Source organism: Epinephelus moara, chromosome 16, assembly GCF_006386435.1.
Source record: "Epinephelus moara isolate mb chromosome 16, YSFRI_EMoa_1.0, whole genome shotgun sequence".
Classification (NCBI taxonomy): Eukaryota; Metazoa; Chordata; class Actinopteri; order Perciformes; family Serranidae; genus Epinephelus; species Epinephelus moara.
The window spans coordinates 14,365,766-14,377,805 of NC_065521.1; the positions used below are offsets into that span (position 1 = coordinate 14,365,766).

Here is a 12,040-nt window from a genome sequence, read left to right on the forward strand (position 1 = left end):
CACTGTTAGTTTTTATTAAAATATAACTGTTCAAAGCCACAAAATCACATAAACACTCACCAAACATTTGTCACATTTCTGATTCCACACTTCATCTTTGCGCACACATAAGACATAACACATTGAAGGTGTGCAAGCTCAGGTGACAGTGAACACAGCAGGATTAGAAAACAAAGGCATTTTAAAATCCCCTAAAGTCCTAACGTGGCAGTGTCAACACTGAAGTACAGTACAAAGTTTTGCCAACAGACAGCAAAAGAGAAAAGACTGTTGCAACATTGAAATAAAGCTACTACTTTTTTGACATTGACATGGTTGTTAGATGAGATTTTACACAAGACACAGTTGACATGAATTTTGTTTTCAAGGCAATTTTAGACTACTATTACAAGAAAGGTGCAAGTTTACAATCAGGTATTTTGCCATCACTCTTTGACGTAATTATTAGTAGGGCTGGATGTTAAACCAAATTTTTATGGAAATAGTTCAGCATTTTGAGAAATCACTGCATTGCGAAGAAGCTTGATACCGACCTTCAAATTTAAGTTTCGGCAAAAAAGTGAATTAACATATCTCCCAAAACACTGAACTATTCCTTCAAATGATTATTATTAACAACTAAAATAAAGTGACTGTCAAAAATTAAACTTTTCGACCTCCGTATATTTACTTGAAATACTGTAATTAATTCCTAAAGACATCAGAAATGAGACAACACAATAAATACTTATAACAGTGACAACTTAAAATGATAGACTTTATGATACATCATCCAGCCCTACTGATTAAGACACACTTATGTGCTGGTACGACACAACCTTAGCTGTGGTCTAATTCTCACAGTATCACAGTTAATACACAGATCTCAGTAAGCTTGAGTGAAAGAAAATAGTACGCTATCTATATTTCATTACCTCCGAGTGTAGAAAGTACTGTGTAACAGTGTCACAATAAAAGCTTTTAGCAAAGCACTATTACCACTGAAATACCTCACATCAAAGATCAGTTATCGACAAGACAGGCTGTTTTTCAGAAATGCCTCAGATTTCAGTGTTTACGAGGTTTGTCTCTAAAATAGGTATTACGAGTAACAGCAAACAGCAAAATTGTTACATGTGACTTCATTAGTGCGCTAACGAATTTCTGTATTTTGAGATTGAGCTCATTCACATTAAAAAACGATAGCCAGGACAGAGAGATAGCCAGTGTACTCCAGACTGTAATCTCCAAATACTGTTTTTCTGCAGTTAAAGTTTTTTTTTTCCATATTAACTGTAATCTTTGTGTTTGTGTAAACTAAAATATTGCATACAAGGGAAGAGAAAATCCTTAAACATGACTTTAGTTGAAGTTTTAACTGTGTGTTCAGACAGAACGCAAGTAAAATTTTAATCTGAGTGCATCTCAGGGCTTTATGAATTTGCTTCGATAACGTACAGAGATGAGAAGAAGATGGAGTGAGGCTGGACGGAAAATAAACAACTGGGGTAAAAGGTGAGTTCCAAATTCACCTGTCAAATTCGTGTGAATGACGCAGGGTGAAAATTGGCTTTGCTTTCTGTCTGAGCACACTAATGTGCATGCATGTGCATACACTGCTGTAATGATGAGGTTTTATGGTTCTGTCAACATCATAATGAACAGTAAGGCTTTGTGAACCTTCCATTAAAGGGACTGTTGGTATCAAGTAGTGAGGGCATACCAAAGATCCTCTGCAGCTACACAGTAAACACATAAACTTAAGCTGACGGGTGAAAACAAATACTTACAGCTGTATTTTTTATTTTTTTTTTACATTGAGTGGAACCACAAATTCACAATAAACAAAATATTGCAATTACTTTTTGAATACTGAAACTGCTTTACAATTAGAGGTGCAGACACGTTTTCAGGGCTTCACAGTGCTTTGGAACACCATCATTTTGGGCCTTTGAACAATTTCTAGTATGATAAATCCCTGTAAGGCAAAATGCAGTAACTACATATTTGGTCAAAACTGAGTTAGAATCAGTATGGGACTCTCTGGCAACTCTTTTACTATATAAAATATATTATGCCATAGAAATGTGTAATTTCAGTGAAAACAGCTTTTTAAATGTGCAGTAATGATGTAACAGACAAAACGGAAACCAAACAAGCACTTTGGCTCTCTAGTTACTGCATTCTGGCTTAGTATTGCGTCCCTGGCTGCTGCACTTCACTCTAGTTTGGTAAACTCAATGCACTGGGACTCATCATCACATTTACTATATTGTATGAGCAATGGACTGCAAATAATAATCAAACTTAAAGTTAATTTTCTCAAACAAAATAGGTAAAATGTATAAGACAGTGCAGAGATAACACATTTTATTATTAGATACTGCAGTTCCATGCAGATTATCTTATGCAGTATCTGCATTTTTTAGGTAAGGATTTTGGGGGTAAAAAAAACTGCAAGTATTATGACCTCTCTATATATTGTACAGTTTGCCATCCTGCCTGAGAACTTTAAACCTTTTTTCCTTAAAGGGGACCTATTATGCTCATTTTTAGATTCATACTTGTATTTTGGGTTTCTACTAGAACACGTTTACATGCTTTGATGTTCAGAAGACAATTTATTTTCCTTATTCTGTCTGTGCTGGAAGACCTGAATCCCCTCTCTGTCTGAGACGCTGCGTTTTAGCATCTGTCTCTTTAAGCCCAAAAAGCCAAGTCTACTCTGATTGGTCAGCATTTCCGGGTCTTCCTTATTTAAATGTCTCTGCACCATCATTGCAGAAAGGGGAATGACTGTAATGGAGAACAACGGCCCTTTCTTCTATTTAAAAAAAACAAACAAAAAAAAAACAATAAAAGCTTCCAAAAACCAAAATCTTCATGACAAGACATGTTCCAGCAAATATACGATCCAAACTCTGGGAGAAATAATGAACAACATTGGCAACCTGACATTAGCATCTAGCCACATGTAGCAGTGTACTTGCAGTTGGATAATGACTGTAATGGAGTATAGCGACACTGCCTGCTGTAAAGAATAACCAATAACGGCTTTTTGACCAAAATCTTGACACCTGGACATGTTCCAGCAGGAATACGATCCAAAATTGGGGAGAAATCAACAATATTGACAATCAAGATTTCATGTTTCCCTGATGTTAGCATGTTGCTACATGTAGCAGTGTAGGCTACGTGATGTAAACACTTAAAGTAGCATGCCTAGCGCAGATGACCATATAAAGAAATCTGTCATGAGATGATGTCAGTTTGTCTCCAAAGGGGACAAAATGTTGGAAACTGTTCAGAAAGGTATGAAGCCTGAGGTTTTGCTATCAAGGATTACTTTTACATAGGCTTACCTCATTAATTAAAACTTTGGCCATGTTTAATATGAACATTCAACACTGTAATGTTATATATATGACAGAAAGTAAGGAAAAGCACAATAGGTCCCCTTAAACTTCACTGCCTCCATAGTTACAGTGCTCTGCCATTGTAGGGTAGTACAGTTTGCAAGTACCATGTTTATTACACTGTATATACCTACTATATGTGCAACAAAAAGCAGTACATCAACCACATTAGACATACTGGAGACAGCTTTAGCGATGCATCATGGGGATTTAAGTCAGAATTGTGGCATTTTCGTGGGGCACAAATACGTCCTTATTCACATGTTTGGTATTTTGGTGATTTTAATAACAGGTAAAAGTAGCACGCACATCCCAAAAAATGTAATGCTGGGTGCTGGACCAAAAGGTAAGTATGGAATAAAAAGATAAAGTCCGCACACCAGAAGCTGCTCCTTGAACAATTTATTCATGTATTGTTACGTTTCGGGCCCCTGCCCTTCAATACATGAATAAATTGTTCAAGGAGCATCTTTTTATTCCATTTTGGGGATTTTCCCATGACACAGACTTCAAAGTGGAAGAAGTGCAGAGGTAGAAACAGCTGGTCAATGGTAAGAAGAATTGGTGTTGTGGCTTTACTGAATGATTTGCACATGAGCAGATCCTGTTCCAGACCTCAAAAGACAAGGTTGATATTTTGGGAAATGCGCTTTTTGCTCCACTGATGGCAGTTGGATGAGAGGATTGATGCCAATTTACCGATTTTTACGGTAAGTGTGAAGCTACAGCCAGCAGCTGGAAGACTGGAAACGATGTAACTTTTAGCCTAGCGTTGTCAGAATTTAGGAAAAATACATCGACAAGCGCCTGTAAAGCTTTCTAATTAATACATCATATCTAGTTCTTTAAATTCATACAAAAAACAAAATTCCAAACCAAGAAACTGTTGGGCACATGACCCTGTAAAATGGCAAATTGCTGTTTTAATACTTCTGTTTTTGTATGGATTAAACAAACAGGTAATAATACATTCATTTGCAAGCTTTATAGATGTTAAAAGGCTGCTTTTGTTACCTTTGGACAGAGCCAGCCTAGCTTTTTTCCCACTGTCACTTTTTGCGCTAAGCTAAGTTAGCCAGCTACTAGCGATAGCTTCATATTTCATGTACACACGAGATAGGTATTGATCCTCTCATCTAACTCTCAGCAAGAGAGCAAATACGAGTATGTCACAAAATGTCAAACAATTAATTTAAGCTGTTAGTGGATTTTATTCTCCTAGCCAGTTTGTATGCCTCTGCACAGTTTCTCCTACAGTTCACATCCATGTCTGTGAAAACATGGATGCTTCACTCACATCCTTCCCCCACCAGCACAGAAGATCTGTACAATTAGCACAGTTTCAAGGTGGGCCCTGGACTGTGCTGATTGCTGAGATATGTTGTTGAGTAATGGCCAGAAAATTGTTTTATGCAGAACATTATGATGTCCCAGTGAAGTTGACCTTTGACCCTTTGGATATAAAATGTCATCACTTTATCGTTTTATCCTGTTACACATTCCTGTTTAGTTTTGTCATAATTAGCACAAGAATTCTTGAGTTATGGCCAAAATCATTTTTTGTGAGGTCACACTGACCTTGACCCTTTGACCTTTAACCGCCAAATTGTAATCTGTTTCTACATCTTGATCTCCTTCTGGAGGTTTGTGTCAAATTTAAAGACATTCTGGTGTTTTTGAAATATTGCATTCACGAGAATGAGATGGATTTAAGGTCACAGTGACCTTTACTTTTGACCTCTAAAATCTAATTAGTTCCAATCCAACTGAATGTTTGTGCCAACTGTGAGGGAATTCCTTCGAGGTGTTTTCACAATTTTGTGTTCGCAAGAATGAGACAGACAAGGTCACAGTGACCTTGACCAAAAACTAATCAGTTCATGCACAAGAATGGGACGGAGGGATGGATGTACGGATGACATACCAACAACCCTAAAAAGTAGTGCCTCAGGCCACGGCTTTCACCAGCACAGAGGCATAAAAATGACATGCTGCCGGTAGATGCCTTTACAGAAGGGATTAGAGATGCAAAGATAATTTAAAGCTGTCAAGAAGTTGCTGGTGGATACCCTCCCTTCTACAAACAAAAAGTCTTTGCGTCAGTTCGCTTTCGCTGAAACATTGGTTAATGGTTCTCCAACTAACAGAGCTACCAAACATGTCTCTTTCATAAGTCTTTCGGGTGCAGTATACCATCTCATGACAGTTACCACTTATGGGAAATGTTCAAGCTGGTAAATCCGCTTTGCACAGTCCTCTGCAACATGACACACTCAGAACAGAGGTGAATTCATTGCTCATGACTGACACAAACTCCCACCACAGCTACTGATAGTGTCTTCCTCCTAATCATATTGTTTCCAGCCATGCCATTTGCCTTCGGTCATGAAAGTACCGATTACCCCATTCTATCTGTTTGCCTCTTACGGTACCTCAGAAATAAATTTGCAGAAAACGTTAAGAAAAGACAGTACATAAAGTACATTATAAGAATAATAGTGGAGATTCAATTCTTTTCATGTAATGATGAAACATTCCCCTGTGTGTTACAGGTACATGACCTGATTAGCATGACAACTAAATCTGTCCCATTCATTCTAAATCAATGCCATGTAACATATGTTGGACATGCAGCCATGAAAATTCCAGTTAGTGTACTACATACATCGACCTCCACAATCTCTTGCATTGATGCATAGTACAGCCCACTCAAACATGGGCTGCTGTAAGTCTGTTTGATATTTCCACATTCAAATGGACCATTTGTTCAGTCTTGCTGCTATGATGTAAAGTTGCTACATTTTCCCCTGATGAAGCCAAAAAGGTGAGCTGAGAGATGAGGTGAGCACCAAACTCACATTTAGTTAATGCAATAAAACTAAAAGACAGATAAAGAGGAATGATTTCAAAATAAAGGTCAATATAGTGATGGACAGAGAAATAAAACTTCAACACATATTAACGTTTTTTGTCCTCAAATGAAAGAATCTGATTGGCCGGACGTGTTTATGACGCAAAGCCTTCTCCCAGAAGATGGTGTAAATGGGTGGGGTGTTGCCTGTGCCTTCTCTCCATCACTGTAAAGGTTTGAATTTCTGACAAAGACAAGTTCCTCTGTATGAACTGGCCCAGTGATAACCATCAGAAAATGCTTTACTGTCCAATCAAAAGTATCTCTGTGTAAATGTAACAAACTTGGTGCAACAAGACAGTGGCTGGCTTTGAGTTTGGGGGTGAGAGGGGAGACATTCAGAGACCCAGGCCATGAACCAGTGAGACGCAGCGGAAGCAGAGGGCCAGAAAGCCAGTGCCCAGCAGGTCTCCCATGGCGGTCAGGTAGGGGATGGAGAAGTTGTCAGGGTCCAGACTCCGTCTCCACATCAAACGGATAATGAGATCAGCAAAGTAAAGGAGGATGGCCACCTAGAGGGAGAAGGGAGAAGAAAACTGAGCTGAAAAGGCTGCAATCAAAGGAAACCTAGAATTACTGCCTCGTGATTGTATACCACTACTAGCCACTTAGGTTGCAGTTTGCATCCATGTCTGTCCAGACTCATATCCGGTAAAACTTAATTTAATGGCCCAGGCTTTTATTTGCTTCAATCACTGAACTCAATCAGCCTGTATTTGGGACAGGCACCCAAGAGACAGGGTTTTAATTCCTATCCCACAAAACTGGCTCTGCTCAGAGAGACACAGCATTAAGTTAACATGCACCGAGAGAGAAAGAGAGAGCTGGACTTGATGCCAATATACACACCTTCGAATAATTTTAATGGAAAACCCTTTTAAATGTTTTCACTGAAGCATCCTTACCAACTACGGGAACACAAATGATCAAGGCATGGACACAAATTTGGAGCTTATGACCATTTTAGAGGTAGGGAGTCATCTCTTTTTTCCCTGTCTCTCTTTTTTACCATGCAAGTCATGGTCTTCTTAAAATGAAATGAACTACTGAATTGTGGAGAATCCAGCCAAGCTAACGATGTGTAGCATGTCCATTTGACATAAGTTTAAACATTTATATTTGTTTGTGAGATTTGAGCAGCTTAACAGCTTAAGTAGCTCATGCAGGTCACCAATGACTGGCGGACCATAACACATTTTATACATCCCAATAACTGCTATAAAAATGAACTGCTTTGCATCGTCAATGGCAACCAGACCGGGCTTCTAATTGAGTCTACCGTTTATTTGTCAAAACATGTAGCCACCCCTGGCTAGTAAAAGGGACTTGGCTTTTAATTGGCATTTTACTGTATTGCATAGTAAAGAAGGAATTTAATAATAGGTTATTACCATTTCTTTATTTTGGCAAAACATGGATGCTTCACACACATCAACCTGGCAACACAGAAGACCTACATAATCACTTCAAGATGGACACTCAGGATTCAATTCAGTATCCAACGTAATGTCTCCCCTTTGTTATGATATGAAGTTGAGTAATGGCCAGAAAAGTCTTTTGGCAGAACATTATGATGTCACAGTGAAGCTGAACTTTGACCTTTTGGATATAAAATGTCATCACTTTGCGGTTGAGATCTGTGTGAAATATTATCATATTTAGAGTATGAAATATTGCGGAATGGCCCAAAACATGTTTTGAGAGATCACAGTGAGCTTGACCTTTGACCACAAAGTTTTAATTGGTTACTTCTTCTTCTTCGGACGTTTGTGTCAAATTTTAAGAAATTCCCTCATGGCGTTCTTGAGATGGTGTGTTCACGAGACTGAGATGGATGCAAGGTCACAGTGACCTTGACCTATGACCACCAAGATCTAATCTAATTTATCCTGAAGTTGAAGTGAACGTTTCTGCTATATATTTACTCTTGAGATGTTGCATTCACAGGAATGAGACAAACCTTGACCTTTGACCCATGACCACTAAGATCTAATCAGTACATCATTGAGTCCAAGTGGACGTTGGTGACAAATTTAAAGAAATTCCCTAAAGTTGTCTCGAGATATTGCTCTCACAAGCAAGGGATGAACAGACGTACAATTGGACAAGCCACCTGAGAACATAATGCCTCGCGCTACAGCAGTCGCAGAGGCATAACAACAAGTCAAAAACCATCATGGATGACCACTTTAAATACAGTTAAAACAACATAACTAGAAAATGACAGGTGTTGTTAATCAAGGGTATTTAAGTTAATGTGATAGGGCTGTGGGGGGTATGTTCACTGGCCTAGTGCATCTCAGCTGCTCATAATAATAAAAGTATCTTTCTCTCTACACCTACGTGTGTTTTGTGTGTTATTTTATCAGCCAGGCGAGTGATCTCAATAGCAGCTACCTATAAATCTTCCAAACAGATTTTCCGGACTAGAGCAGATATGAAATCTGAGATTTATTTAAGCCTGCAAGAGATTATGGAGATTGCCAGATATTCATTGACTTGGTACCAAAGGACACAACATCTAACACCGTGCAATAATACTAACAATACGGACAGACGCTGCACGTTTAATGAGTCTCAGGCTTTTGACAAACACTCCACAGCTGAGCTGACATTATGTTGAGGAGGTCAGAAAGGTGACTGTGGCAGGAGTGCGGTGTACTTTTGGTTCTGTCCTGGAACAAATCTTTGTATCACAGAGCTGCTGAAGCACCAACACCTGGCACGATCATTTCACAGTTAGCTAACAGGTGGCAGCAGCCCTTTCTATCAGACTGTACAAAGTTTTACCTGCTGATGACTGGTTTCCACAGTTTGTATCATAGTGTCATGTGAAACTTCAGGGCCAGCTGAGGGCCAGCGAGTTCATGAGAGACCATGCAGTGATAACTACCACTGACAGGAATATAAAAATGATTTGTGTTCTTTTATTTCTTATAGATAATAGCAAACAAAATGTGTGCATAAAGTGTGTCAGGTTACCTGTAGCAGAGCAGCACACAGGTAGCAGATGGTGAAGGCTACAGAGATAGGTGCCTCGTCTCCCTGCAGCAGAGAGATGGCGTAGAGGAAGACCAGGTGACCGGGGATGACCAGCAGCAGAAGCACCCGTGCTGACTTGGAGTTCACCCCTGGGAGACACAGAGAATGAGTTCTTTGCAGGCAGGGTGCCTTATTTTAGTAGTTAACCACTGTTATGCATGAATATCCCTCATTGTGTACTCAGGCCTGTCTGCTGTGTTTTACTGTTCAAAAATTGTTTAATTTATAAGAGTTCTACTCAGTTATGAGCCAGCTCCCATTTAACAGGCCCCTCTGCATATTCTCCTCCAGGAGTGACTGTTGTTGTTTATAAACTGAAGAAAAGTAAGATCATTTTTGTTTAGTTGTGTCTTGATATTTGAAGTCAAATCCTAGAAACACCCTTGCATACACCTGACCAGTGTGGGGCTGCAGAGGCTGGATTTGCCATTTGGTAAAGGTGAGTGAAGGCAGTAAATGTCAGAAGGTTGAAAATGTGCAATTCATAAATTATACGTACAAGCAGTTATCTAACTGTTAGTTTGGGGACTGGGCAATAAGATAATACTTTGGATTGATCACTGCAACAATAATGGTATGCTGTCTTGTTAACCTATTAGGGTGGGCAGGTTTTTGTGCATGACACAAAATAAAACAAAAATAAAGAAAATCAATCAATCATATACTGATAAATATCAGTAATAGTTGTGTATTAACTAAAGTTTAATTACCACTTTATAATTGATTAATGATGGTTGATATGACGTGTTAGCGTTACCTGCGGAGAAGAAGGTGATGCAGGGATTGGGCCAGTGCTGCCTCATCTTGTAAGGCAGCACCCCTGGGATGCTCCAGAAGTGCAGGTAGGTAGAGATCCTACTGGCCTGGATGGCCACCAAGTTGCCACCCACTCCTACAGCAGGGAAGGAAAGCCAGAGGGCATACTGAGTGAGTGAGTAAGTGAGTCAATCATGAGTGAATTTAAATGAGGGTGCAACCACCATCTATCTTGTTGCGACTTCATTTCACATCAGACAAAGACATATTGTTTCCCCGCACAGATTAATTTAAAAAGCCCATATTGATTTTGTATCCTCCCAATCAAGTGAAACAGAAGGATCTTTCCCACAAGGGACAGTAAACACATTCAGAGTCAGTAATCTCTTTCATCATCGCCTGCACACAAATTATGCCAAGTAATGACACAAGCTTGGCTCGGCCGTGATCCGGCCAGAGTTTATGGAGCGCATCTTAAGAAGCCACATTAGCCTAAGCACAGCTATAATCTGGCTGGTGGAGTCACAGGGTTTAAAAAAAATGAAAGAGGTGAACACAAACAAAAGCTCCACCCCATATCTCAGAAAGATACAAGAGCAGCAACACATTCATATGGAAAGAAAATCAACGGCACGCAGCCATGTGGTTCCGACAGTGAAATGTGACTCCGGTTATGCAAAAAACATTTTGTACCTTTTCTGAAACTCTGATAGAGAACTTGACGGACTTCGTGTCATGATGTCTGATCTGTTTGACAAGTCATTTACAGATTTTTAAACTGGTCCCAGATGTGGGGAGCTTCAAAGCATCAAAAAAAGCTCACGAGAGATCTGAGATAAGATTTAATCCTTTCATTCTGGTGTAAGTTGAGCCCCTTCTTTCACTTGCATGCAAGCAGTGTTTCTGCTGAATGCAAAATAACTTTCTCCAAATCCCACCGGTGTTCAGAGTCCATTTTAATTCTGGTGTTGATGAAGATATCTGTGCCTAATTCACTTACATCGAACACCTTTCCAAGCAGTTACTCCGAAAAATGGCACAGATGTTCTTTAGTGAGTTGGAAAAGACTTGGGGGGAACTTTCAGTAAAACATAATACTGGTTTATGTGCAAGCCAGAGAGGGAAAATGGGAAATTCAAACCAGATTGGCAATTTTAGAATTTAGCAGCGAGTGCTGCAAAGAGAGACAGCAAGGTTGAGAAACAGTGGGAAGATGGGCAGAGACAAAATGAGAAACAGTGACAGTGAGAGTCGATGGTTATTGAAGGCCCTGTCAGCTGTGCCAGGACACTGGGTGTGGACCATTAGTGGTTTCTATCGACTTCTCCCCTATACTCAGTGGATCCCTGAACGCATCACCTCACAGCCAAACCACTTATTCTGAGGGCTGCTTCTTCTTTGCCCCCACTTCTCTGTCTCAGTGCATTTTTCATCACTCTAATCCAGCATTATGGGGTGTAAATCAGTTTTCTATGTGTATTAAGTTACTGTAAACCTTCAGATGTGGTTTGATTCTCTGCTGTCCACAGTTGATTCGGTCTTTCTCAGGGAGAAAAGAGCTGGATGCAAATCCAAGACTCAAGTTAAACTGCCAGGGATTACACGTGGGTCAGTTTACAAAATCAGTGCACACTGAAAAGTTAGTTTCCTCTCTTCTGTCTCTGTCCCTCTGCTCCTGATTATTTCTTCTGCTCAATCTACAGTAGCCCTGCACCTAGGCCCTGTAGTGAACTGCTAACAAAGTAAGATGATCTCTCTCCACTCAATGTGACTTTTGACACACATCAGTTGACACAAGGTATTAAGTTGCCCCTGGTTACTGTTGCTACACTTAGTAATTTTTGAAACAATGTGTCATTGATTTCAGACAGAGGTGAAATTACTAAGTGTTGCTGGCAGTGTTGATCAGCTATATCTCCTCGCTCCCCTCCTCCTT

General features: G+C 39.7%; 1 protein-coding gene across 3 annotated transcripts in view; it reads right to left on the bottom strand.

Annotated features, from left to right (window-relative positions):
• LOC126402945 (solute carrier family 41 member 3-like) overlaps positions 1-12,040 on the bottom strand; it is a 42,104-nt gene continuing 30,064 nt past the window's right edge. For all 3 annotated transcript variants that reach the window (XM_050065310.1, XM_050065309.1, XM_050065311.1), the window contains 3 exons: positions 10,106-10,240; positions 9,289-9,437; positions 1-6,818 (listed from right to left, as the gene is read on the bottom strand). In XM_050065310.1, the coding sequence (XP_049921267.1) occupies positions 6,645-6,818; positions 9,289-9,437; positions 10,106-10,240 (458 nt within the window). In that variant the 3' untranslated portion in view covers positions 1-6,644. The remainder of the gene's footprint in view (positions 6,819-9,288; positions 9,438-10,105; positions 10,241-12,040) is intronic.